This window comes from Procambarus clarkii, chromosome 94, assembly GCF_040958095.1.
Source record: "Procambarus clarkii isolate CNS0578487 chromosome 94, FALCON_Pclarkii_2.0, whole genome shotgun sequence".
Classification (NCBI taxonomy): domain Eukaryota; kingdom Metazoa; phylum Arthropoda; class Malacostraca; order Decapoda; family Cambaridae; genus Procambarus; species Procambarus clarkii.
Window position 1 is genome coordinate 9,727,687 of NC_091243.1, and position 20,845 is coordinate 9,748,531.

At 38.3% G+C, this 20,845-nt stretch overlaps 1 protein-coding gene across 3 annotated transcripts in view; it reads left to right on the forward strand.

Moving 5' to 3' along the window:
• The first annotated feature begins 692 nt into the window (after positions 1-692).
• Positions 693-20,845, forward strand: part of LOC123747326 (U1 small nuclear ribonucleoprotein 70 kDa) — a 28,729-nt gene continuing 8,576 nt past the window's right edge. Inside the window, exons 1-5 of one of the 3 annotated variants that reach the window (XM_045729443.2) lie at positions 693-823; positions 3,337-3,483; positions 4,158-4,403; positions 5,327-5,408; positions 15,680-15,781. In XM_045729443.2, coding sequence (XP_045585399.1) covers positions 3,340-3,483; positions 4,158-4,403; positions 5,327-5,408; positions 15,680-15,781 — 574 coding nt within the window. In that variant the 5' untranslated portion in view covers positions 693-823; positions 3,337-3,339. Of the gene's footprint in view, positions 824-3,336; positions 3,484-4,157; positions 4,404-5,326; positions 5,409-15,679; positions 15,782-20,845 lie in introns of those variants that run through there. The other 2 variants (XM_045729442.2, XM_069319805.1) reach the window with 2 other exon arrangements.

Sequence of the window (20,845 nt, forward strand, 5' to 3'; positions counted from 1 at the left end):
AAGTTGAAGGGACGACGACGTTTCGGTCCGTCCTGGACCATTCTCAAGTCGATTGAGAATGGGTAATTCTCATTAATAGGGTATTAAAAGTATCAACACAGGACAGAACACGAAACAATGGGTATAAATTTAGATTTAGGAAAGACTTGGGTAAATACTGGTTCGGTAACAGGGTTGTTGATTTGTGGAACTAATTACCGCGTAACGTGGTGGAGGTGGGGTCCCTCGATTGTTTCAAGCGTGGGTGGGACATGTATATGAGTGGGATTGGGTGGTTATAGATAGGAGCTGCCTCGTATAGGTTAATAGGCCTTCTGCAGTTGCCTTTGTTCTATGGTGAACCCGTGTGGCTTTAGGCATAATATATACTAGTTCTATCTAGAAATCTAACATTCTGTTTGTAACTCATCTTGTATTTATGTATTATTACCCGAATAAACATTTTATTTTATTTTAATTTTACTTATTTGAATTCCGTTGAAATTGTTTACAAGTGAGAGTAAAGCGTAGAGCTTCTTTATTATGCACCCCATACCCATCCCGTGGGCGGTGGTGTAAAGGATTACAGAGGCACATAATCGGTTCAGGAACTGAACACTCTAGTTTGTTTAGCTAAGCAAATAATAAATTTTGACGCTAGTTCCAAAATTATTAATGTTATATGTTGGCGGCGATGTCAATGTTTTGAGCGTGTTGGGTGAGGTGGGTCGGCCATGTTGTGTTCCTCCGCGCTACATGGACAACACTAGCCCGGCTCCCTCCTTGCTCTCGTGCAGCTTCCTGGTCTCGTATCATCTGTGACAGCCGGGACCGTGTAATAAAGGTAAGTAGGGTGTCGTGTGGGTGTGGGCGTGGGCTAGGGGTGGTGGGCGGGCGGCAGTGTGGGCGGTGTAAGGTGGTGACGCCGCCGTGCGGGACCTGGCAGGCCTGGCCCACCGCCGCCATACTTCACTGTCTCGTGTTTTTCTGCGTTATTTAAAGTTTCTGCGTAATTGTTTACTTTTTGTGATTGTCAAAAGTCTGCGTTTCGTGTAATTTCGTATTTAATATTTCAGTATATTCATAAATAAGGTGCGGTTATTAACTACAATGCGGAGGAGAAAAGGAGAATGTAGGAAGACATTGATGACAAAAGAACTTGAAGACATTATGTGCCTCTGTAACCCTTTCCACTACCGCCCGCAAGATGGGTATGGGGTGCATAATAAATGAACTAAACTAAGAGGGTCAGAAGGAACTGTTGAAATTGTTTATGGGCTTTCATTAATCATTAAAACGCAACTGTTTACGCATGATCATAAAGGAGGCAGTCCGGCAGACATAAACAATTATAGACCAATATCAAACCTACCCATACTATCCAAAATATTTGAGAAAATTATATACAAACAGCTCTACTCCTACCTCGTAAAATTCGACATACTCGGCCCGTTAGTTTGGCTTCCGCTCTCAAAAGAGTACCAACGATGCAATTATTAGTCTCCTTGATATAATTTACTCAGCCCTTGACAATAATGAGTTTCCGATTGGACTCTTCATTGACCTGAGAAAGGCCTTTGATACTGTTAACCCTTGCACTGCTCACCTATTTTCGGCAAAAACGTCTTGGTGCAATTGTCAAGGACATATTTTTGTTATTTTTACAAATGTTCAGGTAAATTTAATGTCAAAATGTTTCCAAAGTCAACTATTTCCATTTCAAAACACAAATAGTAATGAAAACATTAAAAAACATTAAAATATAGCCAAATTAAAAAACAAAAAGCACAACTCTCTGAGCGCCTAAAGGCGCTTTGCGCAGTGCAGTGGTTAATCACAACTACCTCTTACGTAAACTCCATCATTATGGAATCCGAGGCCTTGCCCTGGACTATATCCAATCCTATCTTAGTGATAGACACCAATGTGTAGCCATCAATGATATAACCTCTCCCACTCTACCAATAACTATTGGAGTGCCACAGGACAGCATCTTGGGACCTCTCCTATTTCTTGTGTACATCAATGATCTGCCTAATGTCTCTAACATTCTTAAACCTATTTTGTTTGCTGATACTACCCTCATTTACTCAAATCCCAACCCACATACACTAAATAGTGTTACTAATGAACTACAAAAAGTCCACTTATGGATGTCGACCAACAAACTAACACTTAACATAGAAAAAACCTACATCTTATTTGGAAACAAATCAACGAATGAAATTCAGCTTCAAATAGACAATGTTAACATTAGTAATAAAAATGATGGAAAATTTCTTGGCCTATTCCTAGTCAAGAAACTCAACTTCAGCACCCACATACAACACACAACTAAGACAGACTCTAGAACAGTTGATATACTTTCCAAAATCAGATATTATGTACCTAACTGTTCTCATCTTGCTATATTATGCACTAATCTATCCCTATTAACATATTTTTGCTTCATTTTCAACTTGACATCTTTTTGAAGCCATCTTGAGATGAAAGGAGGCATGGTCGAGGACTGGGCTGCATCCCCGCGGCCCGGTCCTCGAACAGACCTCCTTTTTGTTACATATCCCTAGGAAGAAGCTCGTAGCAGCTGTCTAACTACCAGGTACCTATTTACTGCTAGGTGAACAGGTGCATCAGGGCAAAAGAAACTGCCCATTTGTTTCTGCCTCCACTGGGGATCGAACCTGGAACTCTGATTCCAGGTTCCTCAGGACTACGAGTCCGAAACGCTGTCCACCCAGCTGTCAGGGTCCCTTGATCTGAATTCAGGTCTTAAATTTGTTGTAACTTGGTCATTGCTCCAAATTTTCATGCAGACCAAAGAGATACAAAGTGTCAGGACGTAGTAATACCAGACAATAAGGTTAATTTTATTTTTTTGTTTACAAGTGCTGCCCTCTTGCCCTGTATTCTCAACCACTTGGGCTGGACGGTAGAATGATGGTCTGGCTTCAGGCAGGTCAGCGTTCAATCCCCAACCGTCCTAGTGGTTGGGTACCATTCATCTTTCCCGTCCCATCCCAAATCCTTACCCTGACCCCTTCCAAGTGCTATATACTATAGTCATAATGGCTTGGTGCTTTCTACTGATAATTCCCTTTTTCTTGCCCCTGGAGGAAAAGGTTTTCCTCGTCATGTAGACAGTATATTTTTTGACTAATGTATAGTAATGCTATTTCCAGGTTAGGTTTAAAATCAGGCAGAAAAGAGAATGTATTAAATGTACATAAATGTTGAGTAGAAATGGGCTGTGTGGGTTGATGTGATCTATTTTATTTAACTTACAGTACTATCACTATGCATGTTTGTATTAGATGAAGGGTTATTTTTGTTTTAATATTTTTTTTTTATTTACAGAAAATGACGCAATATTTACCGCCAAATTTATTGGCGCTATTTGCGCCAAGAGACCCCATCCCATATCTTCCACCCGTTGACAAATTAACATGGGAGAAGAGGACAGATGGTTACTCGGGTTTGGCAAATTTAATTCTAAAATTCGAGGTGAGCAAATTTTCAAATAAATTTTTTTATTTATAATCGCATACCTTAGTTCTGTATCTTAGTATATAGTGTGCATTATTGCTTTGGTTCTTTTTTAAATGTTGTTAATGGCTAGTCATCTTAAAACCTTACTTCAGTAGTACTCTAGATTTGAAATGGTGCAGAGTGAACAATAGATTTTTCTTTTCATTAATAGCCTTTTACAAATTAGTTTCATTAGAACACTAATGGAACAGTAGACAGTGATAAATGGCTGGCTGAGTGGTTTATATTGCTAGCCACCAATAATGGTATTTTTAAGCATATTGTAACTCTTTACATAATTATGAGATTTGGCATGCAAGATGTGCTGATTTTTAAATTTATGTGCAGTTAAAAGAATGTAACATAAATTTTTGTATTTATGTACAGTATATGAATCGTATGTTATTTATGGCCCTTTTATTTATTATGGAAAAACTGAGGCAATGGGACACGTTGAGTTAACTTCTGAGAAGAGGAAGAGTATTGTAAATGTTATGACTGGCAAATAATAAAGGTGATTGGCTGATTAATGAAAAGTTATGTTAAAGAATCGTTAGTATTTTAATAATTTGGTGCACTTCCTCGACTGTGTAATTGATATTACTTTAATGTTTATTTTACTTTGTCATAACTTCAATTGAATTTAACAGGATCCAAAAGACACCCCACCTCCAACAAGAGTGGAAACTCGTGAGGAGCGATTGGAGCGCAAACGAAGAGAAAAGGCAGAACAAATGCAGTATAAATTAGAACAAGAAATTGCTTTATGGGACCCTCATAATAGTGAATCTGCGACTGGAGACCCATACAAGACGCTCTTTGTTTCCCGCATTAATTATGATACCTCGGAGTCTAAGCTAAGAAGAGAATTTGAGATCTACGGTCCCATTAAAAAGGTTAGTCTTCTTTATTTAAGTACTTGTCACAATGCTGTAATTATTTTTTGTGTAATTTCCTGATTGAATAATGCTAATAAGATTTCTTCAAACCTTGTTTTGGCTTATACTGTACTGTATTATGATTTTGGCATTAGGCTTGGGATCAATTGTTCCTTGTAGTTGCCTACTGGTTTCCTGTCTTAATTACTTTAAATGTTTTTGGACTGAATACCAGTAGCTATTCATTTGACCACTAGTAGTGTGTCTGTCTTCCTACAGTACTTTCCTCATTATATTTTATAGTAAGGGCATGATTAAAGCATACATATGGATGAAAGCACATAATTCTTTTAGTGCCTCCCTATTTACTGTTGTACCCAGGGCCCTATCTTAGCACCTTGCAAAGCACACTGAACCTGTGTGTTCACTTTAGCTTAAATTATTATCTGTATGTATCTGCTAGCCTTATTGTCACTTGTTCAGTTATTGGCTGTGCCGGGAGATGGTTATCTCTGCAAAATTAAAATAAAAAACTGATTACTTCCCTTGGCCCCTCTACACTCTTCTTTGTCGATAGTTGTATGCTGGCCTTAAGCCTTTGATTCATAACCCTTGTGACACCCTGGATAAGGAAGCTTGACTGCAGGATGTGTTAAAAAAAATAGAAATGCCTCTTTAAAACCACACAAATCACATTCAAAGTGACCTTTTCTTTGAAATATTTAATAGGCATTTAATAATTGCCTTTATTTTTTAACACTTCAATTTCAATGAGTAAGAGCCATGAAATAAAAGAAATGCCACTTCATGATCACCTCATAAGCCAGGGCTGTTATGAATTACCTGTTATGTGGTACAGAGAATCTTGGAGGTTTTTGGCTAAGTTATTGATAAATAATTTGTTTTTGTTTTTTTCAAATTTGATTATTTTGTCTTTGCAGATTGTTATGGTTCACAACATAAAGACCGGAAAGCCTCGGGGATATGCATTTATCGAGTATGAACATGAGAGAGACATGCACTGTGAGTACCCAACAATACACGGTGTCCAACCATGCACCAGAAAAATTTATGAATACTAGAAGTGTCTTGTGTTTCTTTCAGTACATTTTTATTTAATTGATTTGAGGTATTGTTTTGTTCTCTTTAGGATTTCCTTTTGGTTTTGCCACATGTTGAGGATATTTTTTCTTGGGGGGGGGGGAAATAAACACATGATAGCTGATGCCTCCTGAAATGTCTTCAGTTTACATCAATCTTATCTATAGTCGAACTCCTCAATTTTGGCATATATGAGAAGACTTCTACACGGTAGTAATTCATTTTCGTAGATGTTGACTAAAGTTCTTGCGTGAATGAACTGGTTACATATAATATCCAATGTAAAAAATGAAAATCAGACTAAATGTAATTATAAGTTGTACCTTTCTAAGCAGTACACTCCTGCTCCCCTACAACAGGACCCTACTGACCCCTCAGTTATGATTGGCACAGCCAGAGGATGGCAGCATTATGCACTTGCACTGTTGGGGGGGGGGGGGGGGGGACTTTTGATCTGGTCTCACTTAGTTATATTGAGGAATACTTATTCATCCCAGAATATAGCCAAAGTGCATTTACATAACACTGAATGACTTTCTAACTTAAGCAAAGGGTTATGCACTTTAATCCCGATTTCTGAGATATCATATTCAGATGCTTCTCAAGATAGGTGTCAAGCCACTAAAATTTAAATAAGGATAAGGCTTATCTGGGCTGTAGATTTGAGAACAAAATCTGCTAACAAATACATGCTGGAACAAATTAGAGTTGCAACCCTGCATGAAAAGACTTACCAAATGAAAGCCTCTACAAGAGGTTCCAGGAGGTTAACTTGAGCACTGAAGTTGATTTGGACATTTTCGAGAAAAGTGCCCTCATGGTCCCTCCGGTACTGACACTGAAGTACTTGTGATTATGAAAAATGTTGACCAAACCACACACTAGAAATTAAGGAGACGACATTTCGGTCCATCCTGGACCATTATCGAGTCTGTCCTGGACCATTATCAAGTAGATTGGTCCAAGACCGACCGAAATGTCGTCGTCTCTTCAATTTCTAGTGTGTGGTTTGGTCAACTAGAATTTTCAGCAAAATACATAAAGCATTGTAGGAAGGAAGATCAATGACACCTGCACCCCAAAAGGGATAGATCTCCCACAAGAAAGCCACTAATTTCCAAATCATGCAAAGCTTGTCATTTTTCCATAGAGCTGCTAAAAGCACCCAAATCTCTAGGAAACATAGTACTCCCATTGTGACTGGGAAAGAAGTAGTTTAAGAACTTTAATTAAAAAGAACTTTAAACAAATATATACATTAAGTTATGGCCAAAGTTTACTAAAGTGCAGACCAATGTATAAACTAAATATCAAATTCATAAGGAAAACTTCAGTTCCATAATTAAAAGGTTTGAACTTTGCTTGCCCATATTATCTGAATCCAGGGCCAAATCAATAGAATGTAGAAAGGTTGAGTTTACAGGCTGTGGTGGTGCTACCATCTGGTGGGATTTAAGTGTATCGACTGCTGGTTTAATTGGTAGTTGGCACTTCAAGAAGTGTACTCTTTTCACTATCCTCACCTTAATTTTCGATGTACGTATTTCATTTTTGTAGCAATGTGTACGCAATAGAATGTTCTAGAAGAACATACGTATAAAATGTCACCAAAGCATGAGTTAGACCAGCACCAAATAACTACGTCGATCACTAGCAGTGAGCGCCAAACAGTGACGAAATGTTTCTACTCTTTTTCAGGATTGTCACCTCCACACTTGTCCTACAGCATTAAATATGGTATCACTGAGATCGCAATAAAATTCCCTACTTGGACATATGCATACATGTAGAATCATGATCGCGGCCCACCCGCAAGAGTGTGGGAAGTGGCCGAAGTGTTACCTGTTACCGCACACCCGACGGCACACTGACGAGACTATTGAAAAGCATATATGTACTCTTTCACTGTTCTGACCTTAATTTTCGATGCACGTATTTCATTTTTGTAGCAATGTGTTCGCAATAGAATGTTCTAGAAGAACATGCGTATAAAATGTCACAAAAGGATGCATTACACTGGCATCAAATAAAAAACTACGTCGATCACTAGCCGTGAGCGCCAAACAGCAATTTTTTGGGGATAGTACACCTTGAAAGAGAATGGACCACACCATGTCATCGCCTATTTGGGAGAACGGAAATTTCATGGCACACACGTTGACACTATCCCCAAGTCGATCGGATAAAAAGTGGATTTTATAGAAATATTTTTCTCATGCCGCTTGAATGCGACACTTAGAGGATTCAAGAGAAAAATGACTGCCGCTCTCAAGCGACATCGGTCCACGAAAGTGTTAAGCATAGGTCAGGAGACATTATTGTTCATATGAATAGGAGCGGCCTCATATGGGCCAATAGGTCTTTGTGCCTTTATTATGTTCAAATGATGGTTAGTTGACCTGGTATACATTACAACCATACAGGTTTGTAAAAACCATATGAACGTCATTGAAATATACATGAAATTGTGGAAATTTTATAAAATCATAATTACCTCATTAGTGTACTAACATTTGCAACAATAACTGCATATATATAGTAAGAAAAGTATGTCAAGGTAAACACCACTTATTTCCATATAGAGCTATTAAATCTATATTAACATCATTCATGTACAGCCTTGGCCATGATATTGTAACACGGGACGGGGTTTAGGCTCTCTTGTCCTTTACCCTGCCCGTAAATAACTTAATTCCAAGACCCCAGAGCTAACTCTCGGCTGAGTCCCACGCCACATGGTCTTAGACGTTCGATCGTAAGATTCTACAAACACGTGACGTCAACACTAGGCTTTCTAGCCAACTCGAGAGATCGTTTTACGCTACCACCACCAAACCAAAACAATTCGGATTAATTAATTGGGGTTTGGGCCAATTAATTAACTATTAATCCTTGGGGTAGGTTATCCCCAATTTCGTGGAACGGGAGGTATTAGTTACGTTAAGTGTGGGAATTAGCTTGCAAACAAGGGAATATATCGGATATTGACCTGGACTAGGCTTGGTCCATGCTCCTCTATAAGGAGAGACCATGATTGAGAATCTGTATTAAATAATCCTCCACAACAAGCTTAGTTTGTTACAATATAGTGGTTAGAATGCATATTAACTGCATTACTCCATGAATCAATGTATGACAAAAAATGCATTTAAAGGGTTAAAAGTGTTTGTCTATCAAAAGACTTTTTGCAGTCTAGAAAGATATAATCCATCCCTCTTACTGCATTTTGTGGACTTGTAGAATGCAGTTGACTTAATCAGGCATGGCCTGCCTTATCCTTTATAACCATGATGTGTTGGTTACAAGACTAGTCCTCTGACATACTTCATGTATGTATACTTTTGGTCCTGGAGATGCACAAATGCATCTCAAAGTACTTTGTTCTTGGCCAAGAATTAAATTTTGTTTTTGAAAGGTGCCCTAGGTTGTCATCAGGTTTGCCATGTCATATGTCCTGTGGTTTTTGCATTGGTAACTCTCCTTATAAGTATTCTTGTTTTGAATCCCTGTCAGTTTAATCAATGGAGTATGATCCCTTGTCCTACAGAATGCATTTCTCAACTGCTTTGCTTTGAAATGGTGAAATTTAGTCATTTTGGGTGTTTGTGCTTATCCTGTGGAAATTTGCCACCACCTTTGCTTTGCTTTATGGTTAATTCAGTCATATCCTCCCCAAAGATATAGTGTGTTGCCTTGGGAGCAACTGACGTGATATAGGTCAGCTTTAAAGCTTTGCATTAAAAATAAAAACTAAACTGAGCGTGGTACTCGGTTGCTCAAGCTCGTTATCTTCTGTGCTTGACTGGCTGGCTTTAGAGTATTGGTTACATAGCGAGGTATCTTGAGCCTGGGGACTGTTAGGTGTAGTAGTTGTAGCTGTGCTGGGTAACTTGTTAGCGAGTGTTAAATATCAGTTCCAGGCTGACAGTACTGTATTTGGAAAGGCTTGAGTGTTATAATATGCTTTATGACCTGCCCGAAACGCTATGCATACTAGTGGCTTTACAGGAATGTTAACAGTATTGTGCCCCGGGCGTGCGCTTAGCGTGTATACACGAAGTAGGCCTGGTGGTGCGGGCGAGCACTTGGTGACACTACATGTGTATACTCGTTTCAGTTTTCTCACCTTAATTCTCGTGCTACGTCGTTCGTTTTGGTATCAATGTGTTCACAATTAAATTCCCTACAGGTGTATATGCATGTATTGTCCAAAAACCCAGCACGATTCCCTTTGCAAAGCCTAAAGTTACCCGTGAACGAGAACCAATTATCACACCCACAACCTAATGTGTATACTCGTTCAGTTTGATGACATCAATTTTCATGTTACGTCGCTCGTTTTGGTATCAAATTGTTCGCAATAGAAAGGCACATATTTCAAAACTAATTCCATAATAATAATAATAGCAAAAAGTGGAATTTTAACAAATATTTAAATTTTTGACGCTCATCATCACAATTATTTGTTTCCAGTGTTCTGACATAAAATTTTGTATTACATCTTTAATTTTAGTACCAAATTGTTTACAATGTAAAGGTGCGCATTTTAAAACTAGTCCCATAATAATAGCACAATAAATAGAATTTTAATAAATATTTTAAAATTTTGACCAAAAACGTATTTATAGTCTTTCAAGTGTTATGACATAGTTTTGTTACATCTTTCATGTTGATATCAAATTGTGTGCATTCTAAAGGCGCTCATTTTGAAACTATGCCGAAGTCGATCGGATAGAAAATGAATTTTATTCAAATATTTTTTGTATTGGACGCGAGCAGTGTCCGAAGCTAGGACACGAGAGAAAAAAAGTGGACACGAGGGGTGTCCAAAGAGAGAGAGAGAGTGTTAACACCATGCTATATATCCTCACAAACCCAATGTACCTTCTTGTATTTAAATAAATAAATAAACTATAATCATGTTTTAAAGTGGTAGTGAACAAATCTAATTTTGTTTTATGGAGAATTTTTTAATTTCTATAGATCCTAAAACTTTCATTCTTTACAAGATAAAAAAAAAAACATTAAAAGTAATGAATTTTATTTTATAGAGAAGCCTCACACTGCTGAGAATGGTACACCCACAGATTATCTGATAATCCACGATAAACACTCTTCGGATCGAAACTAACCCATGCAAAGGGAAACTTAGTATGCAAGTGGTTACCTGTTTATAGTACCACCACATCTGCATTTTCCAATGCAACACAATTTGAGCAACAGTTTGAGAAGATCTTTTTGTACTCGCCTAGTTGTGCTTGCGGGGGTTGAGCTTTAGCTCTTTGGTCCTGCCTCTCAACCGTCAATCAACAGGTGTACAGGTTCCTAAGCCTATTGGGCTCTATCTTATCTACACTTGAAACTGTGTATGGAGTCAGCTTCCACCACATCACTTCCTAATGCATTCCATTTGTCAACTACTCTGACACTAGAAAAGTTCTTTCTAATATCTCTGTGGCTCATTTGGGCACTCAATTTCCACCTGTCCCCTGTTTGTATTCACCTAGTTGTGCTTGGGGGGGTTGAGCTTGCTCTTTCGGCCCACCTCTCAACTATCAATCGACTGTTACTAACTACTAACTCTCTTATTTTTTCCTCTTCTTGCTCTCCCCCCCCCCCCCCCCCCCCCAACACACACGCATAGACACACATCCAGGAAGCAACCCATAACAGCTGTCTAACTCCCAGGTGCCTATTCTTACTGCTAGGTAACAGGGGCATCAGGGTAAAAGAAACTGCCTATTTGTCTCTGCCTAGTCCAGGAATCGAACCCGGGCCACAGGATTACGAGTTCCGCGTTGCTGTCCACTCAGCTACCGGACCCCTGTGGCAATGTATATATGAGACTTGCCTCTACTAACTGCAAACCTGTCTTGGGACCTGGGGATTTTAATTTTACTCAGAAGTCAGATTTTTTTTGAAGTTTTAAAATAATTAGTTGGTTTGCTATCAGAAATTATTTGACTACTACGTACTACATAATAGAGCTATGTCTGCTTGCTGTCTTATGTGATGGCTATTTTTCATAAATATGATTTTACTAAGCATATACTATTTATTCTCTCCTTTCCTTACTATGTGATAGTTTATTAATTGTTGTAAGAGATGGGGTGCAGTTTTGGATCAGTATAGTTATGTAATTTAATCTTGATGGAGTATATTAGGCATTATGCTATATATACAGCACTGGGTACAGTATTATTAAATATGATTATATGAGGGAATTAAATTGAACCAGTTGTAAATTTGAGGAGTCCTACTGTAGATAGATTTCTTGGAGATGAGCTACATGTGTAATACAAAGTCTCTCTTCTTCAGGAGAAATAATTTTTAGTTATCGACTGCATAGACAAAAAAAAATTGGCCGGGTTGAAAAAACTGAAACCTTCAGAATGTCAGTCGTCTTTTTGTTTAGTGTAATAAAATTAAAAAGTGAATATTGATTATTTATAGTAAAGAAAATTAATGTTGCCTGATATTTTTAAATTAGAAATAATGTCAGCATATATAATTGGAATTTTTTTTTATGAAGTTGAAATTATTTGTTACATTACTAAATTTTGTGATAGCAGTTCACACAATTTATTGCATGATAGGTTTTTAATGTTCTGTAGAAATACATTTAAGATTTTCTGTTGATTGACTCATAATCAAAGTGAAATCCTTTCCTTTGTCTTTGAGAGACGCTTGTGAAATGCTTCATATGTGTGTGTTGAGTTCATTTATTTCCTTGGCTTAAACAAAATCTTGAGACCAAATGATGTGTGTATAACATTCTGAAAAGAAAGATATAGTATTTCTTTTTTGAATGCAGAATGCCTCTTGTGTGTCTCAAAACTTGCAGGGTCTTACTTTAAATTTTATGTACTGTATTTTTTCCCTTATAAATTTAATTTGGGCAACCAGTTTTAGGCAGACAGTCAACTATAACACCGCAGCAGAATGTGACCTTCATGAGCTCAGCATAGTGTAGGCATTTATTTTAGTGTCTGGGGGTGCAAATAAGTCTTCAGGTGCATCATTAATTGTTTGTTTATTTTCCTTGTCATTGTATTTTATTGGATATAATTGCCAAGACTCAAGGTTACCACTGAGTGTGTGATTGATTCTTTATAATATGATTAGGACAACCCATCCTCGTGTTTAGGTAGTATCTAGTGTGACGATCGTCAATAGTCACTAATTCGTACGTACTTAGTTTTTAGATAGTATTATACTGACTAGCAAGGAATTCTTAAGAAAAGAATATGAAGCTAAAAAACACTTTGATATTCCTAGACCTAGTATAGCACACAAGTATAATATTAGGCCTCAGATGTCGTGTATCAGGCCTAGGAAGGTTAGGTTAGTTTAACTTTGCAACACGAGTGAGAAACTGTCTTCTGGTTTGTCCAACTCAATAGTGTCGATTTCCACTTCCTAATTTCGTTGTAGGTCGGTATATATACTATGGTCCTCATTATTACTTTAAGTACTACCAGAACAGGAGGATGGGCTGGTTTAATAGCAAAGTGCTAAAAGGATCATGTTGTAATTGACTTGATTATCTATGGAGATATGATTAATTTGATTAGTTAAGGGCTCTGAAGTTTCCATTTGTTTTATCTTGTTCTACTCTTGATAAATTATAAAATAATTGTTTTAAGTGCTCCGATTCAGCATGAGTGAGGAATTTTCCCAGGCAAATTAACCATGCCCTTTGAAAATCTCATCGCAGTTGGTTAACTTTACTTGCTTTTTTTTTATTACATCAAGAAGTTCTGAAGCTTCACATGATCAGTGCGTAACCATGAAGTCAACTCACAACGAGCTGAGAGAGGACTCTTTTATCTCATTACTGTTATATAAACCACTTTTCCAGCTCTACAACTTTTTCTTTTATATTGTAATGATGTCTATGCCGTTTCGAGGCCCCACACTAATGCATTTTGTTTCGTTCACCCTGTACAGCCGATCTTCCGTGCTGGCTTGTATGCTCACGCGACCTATGAGCGCTCACGGCTCTAGGTTTGTATGTGTGGTAAGCCCAACACAGGAGCAGGCAGAATGACCCATATTATCACCAAGGCTTCGACCAGCCTCTGCACAGGCAAATTTTTAAAACTTAATATAATTCAAGTAAATAGTGGCATTTTAGGCCTTCTGGCATGTTGAAAATTTTACTGACTTGCATAGTAATATTTAAATTGAAAGGGGACTTGCTAAACGTGATTTATATTGTCAACTTTCATAACTTTTAATTCTATATCAGCTCAAGCTGGGAATACAATACTTTAAATATCTGCCGGTGATTTCCTATACATCTGAAACTGATTAGGTTGAAGGAGTGCAGTTTATCTTTTATCATTTGGTCAAATAAGCCTGAGTAGGTTCTTTTTGTGTGAAATTGTATAGTAGATGGAGAGGTACTCTGCTGCTTTTATAAGCATGCTACTAGCTATATGCTCCTGGGTTGTATGTAGTGAGGGGGGTATACATTTTTTCTTAGGTTGTAGTTGACTCATTTTAGGTTCAAAAGATCCTTGGGACAGTTACATACATTTATTTGTGGAATTTAAAGTTAAAATCAATGATAGGAAGGGAACCATGGCATGAGCACTAATCAGCTTCCAAGCCATAGGCGATGTGTTCATCCATTATAAAGTTTATGATTGAAAGTATCCGTTTGCCATAACTTGATTTCTATATTTTTGTTTGGATAAACAAAATGCAAATTTTTGTCTGTATTACTGATTAAAAGTTTAGTAGTCAATAGATGGTGATTGTTATGAGAACATTTCTGGGTGATTGGCAGATTAAGGCAAGGGAGTTCTTGTATTGGTGTAACGCAAGTTGGTAAGTTTTAGCCTTTCACAAGATGAATCATTGAGTTTATTGGCTTATCATGACCATGTAAAGAGGCCTGATGACTAATGAAGCAGTGATTCTAGTTGTGTTTGGCAATTTACTCCTAAACAATGGTGCATGATGAATTCCACTGCATAGCAGTGGTGTTTGAGTGTCATTAAAGTAAACAAAATTAGCCTCAGTGGGATTGATAATATTTTTTTCATAAATTTTGAGAGTACACATTTCCTAAATTCAGCATTTATTTTATTCATTCAATTTATAGTTCATAACTATTACAAATAAACTTTTATTCACATTGGGAGTACATTAGTTGTTACTCGTAATAGGATGGCGAAAAGGAGCAAATGTCTAAATGCATATACAGTATGGGTAAGTGAAGAGGGTGGGGTTGGTGTTTTGATACTCAACACAAACATATGGGTAAGTGATTGGGGTGGGATGGAGTTAATACTCAACACACTCTTGGGTAAGTGAGTAGGGTTTGGGTGGTATTCATTCTAAACACACATTTAGGTAAGTGAGTTTGGGTGGGATGACGTTTCGTGTCGGCATACAGGCGTTTGGGTAAGTGAGTGGTAGGTATGGTCGGTAGGTAGAGAGATACTAAAAAAAAAAAAAAAAATCAGTGTAGATAATTGTTCCTTGAATTGGAAAGTTATACTATTAGCATTGTATATTGTCATGAAGATGTAAAGTTGAATGTGTTAGTGTCAAACTTGTAATTTTTTGTTTATGAATTGATAATGGGTAAGTTGGGTAAGTATTCCAACGCCCTTCGATGGAAATCATGGGAAACCCCCCCAACCTTCACCTCAACTACCGGGCGCCCTAGCTTACTGTATCTCTAAAGGTATGCCCAGGTAACACAGTTTCTTTTTAGTTGTTGACTAAATCACAAAGTCAGTTTCAAGTCTTCAAAATCATGACTACAAATTCAAGTTGAGAAAATATAGCATTGGGTTCCTGTGGAAAGCTTGCGTTTAGTTTCAAATCCATAATCATTTTTGAGAAACCTCCTAAACACAACCATCCATGACTGGCCCTTACCTGCTCCTTGACCCAGCATTCATATCCTTCCTTTACCCATAATTTTTTTTTTTAATACACATTCGCATATAAAGGTTGATTTTCACTTGTGGATAACTTGGTTGTCAGCAAGTGTCAGGTATGACTACAAGGTTTGCACCTTGTAACCAGAATCCGGTGGCTACGTCTACGAGGGGAACGACGACGAAGGTCACAGGACTGGTCTCTTTTGTTTTTTGAAAATATCTGCCCTTTATGCAGGTCTTTTAAAAGCCTGAAAAATATTTTGATTTTAATTATAAAATTTCCTTCGACAGCGGCTTACAAACATGCTGATGGCAAGAAGATTGACAATCGTCGAGTTTTGGTCGATGTAGAACGTGCTCGCACAGTCAAAGGCTGGTTGTCTCGAAGATTAGGTGAGTTTACTTGTACAAAAACTAGTATTCTTTATTTTCTAGTTTTCCATATCAATCTGACACCGTATTGTAGTAAAAGTAATGAGGCAAGATTGTTTCCTTTCCCATATGTAAGGAGAGAAATATTTGTAGTTTTAAATTTGATTTGAATTCCATGAGTGAGAGTGGGCGAGTGAGGGAGTACTCACTTCCTCCATTATCTCCGCATGACAATGGAGACCTGACATTTTTAGCAGCATTGTTTTCTTTAGGCTGTTACACGAGGCCTACCACTGAACACTCATTTGACCTAGATAGGCGAGGTGATAGGTACCTTCATATCATTAGCATACTGGTCCCACTGTCAGCTGAACACAATCTCAAATAAGGGACAAATTCATTAAGTTTTTATGTATATTGCAAATCTTTGAAAAATAGTAAAGTTAATTTATACAAAATCTATGCTACATATTAAAATGTAAATATCAATACACTAATTACAATTCTTAACAATTTTTATTTTAAGTAAATTTGACTTGTTATAGGCAACTCTGGATAATAGGTACTAAAATAAGTATTGTATATATTTATTTATGCTATATTAAGATTAATTAGAATATTAATTTGCTCATTAAGTAAACTAATTTTCAATGATGGCATTTTGCAACCATTCTGATATATCGTGTAGAGAAGATGGATACTGACATTTATTACAAGAATGATTATCTATTTTTGTTATAATGTCCCTAACTATTACTTTTTTATCTTAATTAACTTTGACACCAGGTAGGTACTTGGTATTCTTGTTTTACCTGCATTATAATGCTTTGTCCTGTGTTTGATAGTTGTATACCAGCTTTTATCTAACTCGGTTATGTATCTCGGATAAAATACTGTATAGCTTTGTGGCAGTTTTTATGAGCATGAAATTCCTTGGTTGCATTGAACTTCTGTGTTCACCTAGGTCTCTGCTGGCATGTCCTCCTCTTATGGATGATTGTTGACTATTGTTGCATCTTGGGGGGGCTGTCCAGGGCCTTTGGGACCTTTATTGCTCCAAGTGATGTTGCATTTCTGGCTGGTTTGATTCTTATGTGGTGTCCCATTAGGGCATTTCTGTGTGCCTGTGGGCACTTAGGTTCACTCTCTTGGTGCTTAGAGCCTGTGGGTCCCTTTTGCTGTTGGAATTTTTTTTTTTCTTCCTCCAACCTTAGGCCTTGGGGCATGTTTTGTAGTTTAGCAGCTATCATTTGTTAGTTGCAGCAGCTATCATTTGTTAGTTGCAGCAGCTTGTGGCTTCTAGGGAGGTAGGGGGCACTTCCTACTAATTGTGCATGGAAGTTGTCCTTGAGTGTGTCATTGATACTCTATGCTGCTCTCTGCTGATGTTTGAGGATACCTTTCTCTTCTTTTTCTCTTGGGATGGCCCTTGGTGCTCTGTTTGGCCTTCCAGACTTCTGTTTTGTGTTTTTGGGAGCCAATTCCATTTTCTTGTCTGCTCTTTTGTTTGCTTCCATATATGCTGTAGTGGGATTTGTATTTTTTGCCCCTGTAATAGAGGCTGGTTTTTGAAACTCCATATTCTATATGGGCGATAGTGCATCAGGATCTTCTCGGCTGCCCTTGAAAGAAACAAGTGGGCTGCCTGTTTACCTCTTTTACCTGGCTTCAGTATACAGTATCTTTAAATATCTGCTTGTATGGCTAAGATACTACCATAGTAATATTTTTCATTAAGCATTATGTAGTTGTGTATTGGTGTTTTATCTTGTTTGCTAGAATTTTGAAGAATAATGCATATGAAATTTAATTTATTCATGATAGTGGAACCTTGGTGTACGAATTTAATCCATTCCAAGAAATGCATCATAAGAATAATAATCGCACACTGAATCGATTTCTTCCCATAAGAAATAATGTAAATTGAGTTAATCTGTTCCACACACCCAATAATAATAATAATTTAAAAATACATTTTATGTATAGAATACTAATTTTGTCATGCTCAAAACACTAGGAATAAATGTAAACTAAATAAATACATCAATATTTAACTGCACTTTACTTTTATTGAGGATTCTTATTGGCATATGGAAGACTGAGGGGAGGACAGGTTAGTGTTTGGAAGGGGAGTCCCCTTCCATTATTATAACAGGCAGTCTTGACATTTCTCCTATATTTTGTAGGCGTACCACTAGGACCTGGTTGTGGCTCGCTGGTTGTTTCTCTCTGAGAATCTGTCTAAAGACACTTGTTTTTGCCTACGTGTTAACAATTGTCTGAAGTGAGACGTCATATTATCATTTAAAAGGTTAACATAACGGCCTGCTACAGCTTTATCTGGGCGAGTATTTTCAGCAAAACATTGCAGTTCTTCTCATACTGCACACATTTTGTAAACAAGGAAGGAACATCCTCCACTGCTTCCTTCCCTGAAGAAATTTCCTCGGCTGTCTCTTGTTACTGCTCCTTGTAAAGGGCTTGAAGTTCTTTTATGGTCAGTTCATCATTGTGTTCCTCCAACTCCTCCATATCAGAACCCCTCTAACTCCAAGCCTAACCTCGGGACCAGAGAGAGAATAATTTCCTCAACGAGGCACAACAGGTTAAGGCTCAAACCCCTCGGTCTCGTTCTGGAACACAATCACGCCACAATTTTCTCTAGCCAGAGTTCATGGTTTCTTTTTTTTCTTTTTCTTCTCTCCATCCTGCACCAACTATTTTCTTAGGTTGAACTTTACTATTAACTTTCTTGGTGCCCATGTCGTGATATATAATAACTTCTGTTCAACAACAACAAAAACTATGAAATTCTTCATGGAGAATTCAAGCATAGTTATCACTAGGTGGGATACAATGGTAAACTGATCTTGCCTCAACCCACACCTCACAACCCAGGGGCATGACCCATTCAAGTATGGGCAAGCAATTTGTATTCCTTTTACATAGGGCAAATTTTACAACAAAATTGTCGTAGTACAGTACACTGGAAAAATTTGTATTCGGGTGCAATCGTTTACCAAGGTTCCACTGTAATTATGTGTGCCCATTTTTCTGTCGGGGCCAAATGGTTTCTCTGTGTTGGTAGCTGCATTACGATCGCTACACACATACAAGTTACATCAGCCCTAATAGCCTACTGGAAACCAGAGGACAAAATCTTAAGAGGCATTTGGTGATTCATAATCACCAAAGAAACAACCCCCCAGAAAGCAAGTGAAATAAAACAAACTGCAAAGTTCGCTGAAAGTAAACAAACAATGCATCAAGCAACTCTACAGATGATCCAGTCAATAGTTAGGACATTCCCCTCTCTAGTTACAGCTGGCCACCACCATGTGGCAGCTCCAGTGGAGTTGCCAACTCCCCATCAACAATCCCCAGTCCTTTGCTTAGGATTCTGCTAGAGGTCTTCCTTTAGGGTCGCCAAGACTGGGGAGATGCCTGAAGTGGGTCCCTTGGATGCTCTTCAATGCTTCCTAGTATTTGGTTCCCTCTGCTCCTTCCCTTGTGGATTTTTGTAGCTCGGTAGTGTCCTCGGGCACATATTTCAGGTTTGTCATTCCACTTTCCCGTGTTTGGCTCTGTTGGTTTCTTTTTGGTTACTATTGAAGGATTGGGCCTCTAGTTTCCTTGACCATTCCTCTCTGGAATATGTGTTGGCTTTGGCCATTAAATTGCAGTTATGCAGTCCCTTCTTCCTGGTTTGCGGGTATCCATTTTTTTTCCTGAAGACTTGGCACAATTTTGGTGGTGCCTATGCGCTGAAGTGACCTGAGGTTGGGTCTATATTTCGGGTTTTCTTAGCCTCATTTGCCCTGCTGGAGGCTTTGGAGTCATGCCAGTTTTTCTGCTTCTGCCATTGTTATATGGGCATTTGACAGCTCCATATGGACCTCGACATCAGAGGTTCACAGATCCCATGTTCATTTTGGATTCTGCTGTGCTTTTCTCAGTCCTGTTTGGGGCATTTTGGATGATTTGGCTTTGGGGCTAGATTTTGAGGCAGTGTTATCCATAGTGCAGGTAGATACTTCCTTGTCACTGTTTTGTAAGTTGAGTGTATTCACCTCCAGCATGCCCATTCTCCTGAGCTGTCTTGGTTTCAGGATAAGGGGGTTAGTTTTTTTGTCTCCTCAGTCCTGTTGCTCTTTGGTCCTCCTTGATCCCTTTTTCATGGGTTGACCCTGGCAGGCAGTTTCTTCATCTGCATTCTTCTTCTTTCTAACACTGAAGAAGATGGTTGGTTTCCTATGGTATCTTTTGATTTTTTTTTTTAGTTCGATTTGGGTGCATCATTCAAGGCTCAAGTTGTTTGTTGATCCAATCTCCTAAGCCTCCCCTGTTCCAGAGCTCATGTTTTTGGGTTGTATGCAGGATCTTCAAAATCTAGCCTCCCTGGGGTTGGTTAAATTTGAAGATCCTACCCCATGTACAATGGTACACTGTACCATTGTACATGGTACAATGTACAAACACTGTACTAATGTACCAGGTACATTGTATTAGGAAGTTTGTGGCTTGATGTGTTTTCCAACATCTCCTGAGCCAAGATTTGAACTTGGGTATTTTAGAGGTCTTCCAGGGTCCTGCTGGCTTGTTACCTGGTCCATGTCCCTAGTCCCCATCTAGCCTGTGTTGCTCTGTTATTAAGTTTTCCCTTCAGGGGTTTGATCAATCTTCTCACCTGGCGAGTCACATTTTTCTTTTGTTTCATTCTGTTAATAAGAGGGAGGCACCATTTTTCCCTCCAGAAAACCAGAAATAAATGCAATGAATTTCCTCTTTCTTGGGGGACCTTTTTTGATGGCTTCCAGGACGAACCTCCCTGCCAGGTCTTTCGGTTGGTCATTTTTTACTGTCCAGACTGGAAATTGTTAACATGGGAGCTGACATCTCCTGTGGTGCTGCCATCTGATGTTCTGGTGTAACTATGGGGGTTTAACTTGACTAAAAAATTGTTTGCCGAGTTGTGTGCTGCATTTTCTGTGAACCTTGCTGATGTTCACTTCTTTTTGAGTTTTTTCTTCAGTGAGGGTGATTATGGATCCCCTGGTCCCAGTGCTGCTGTGAGGTTTTGGCTTC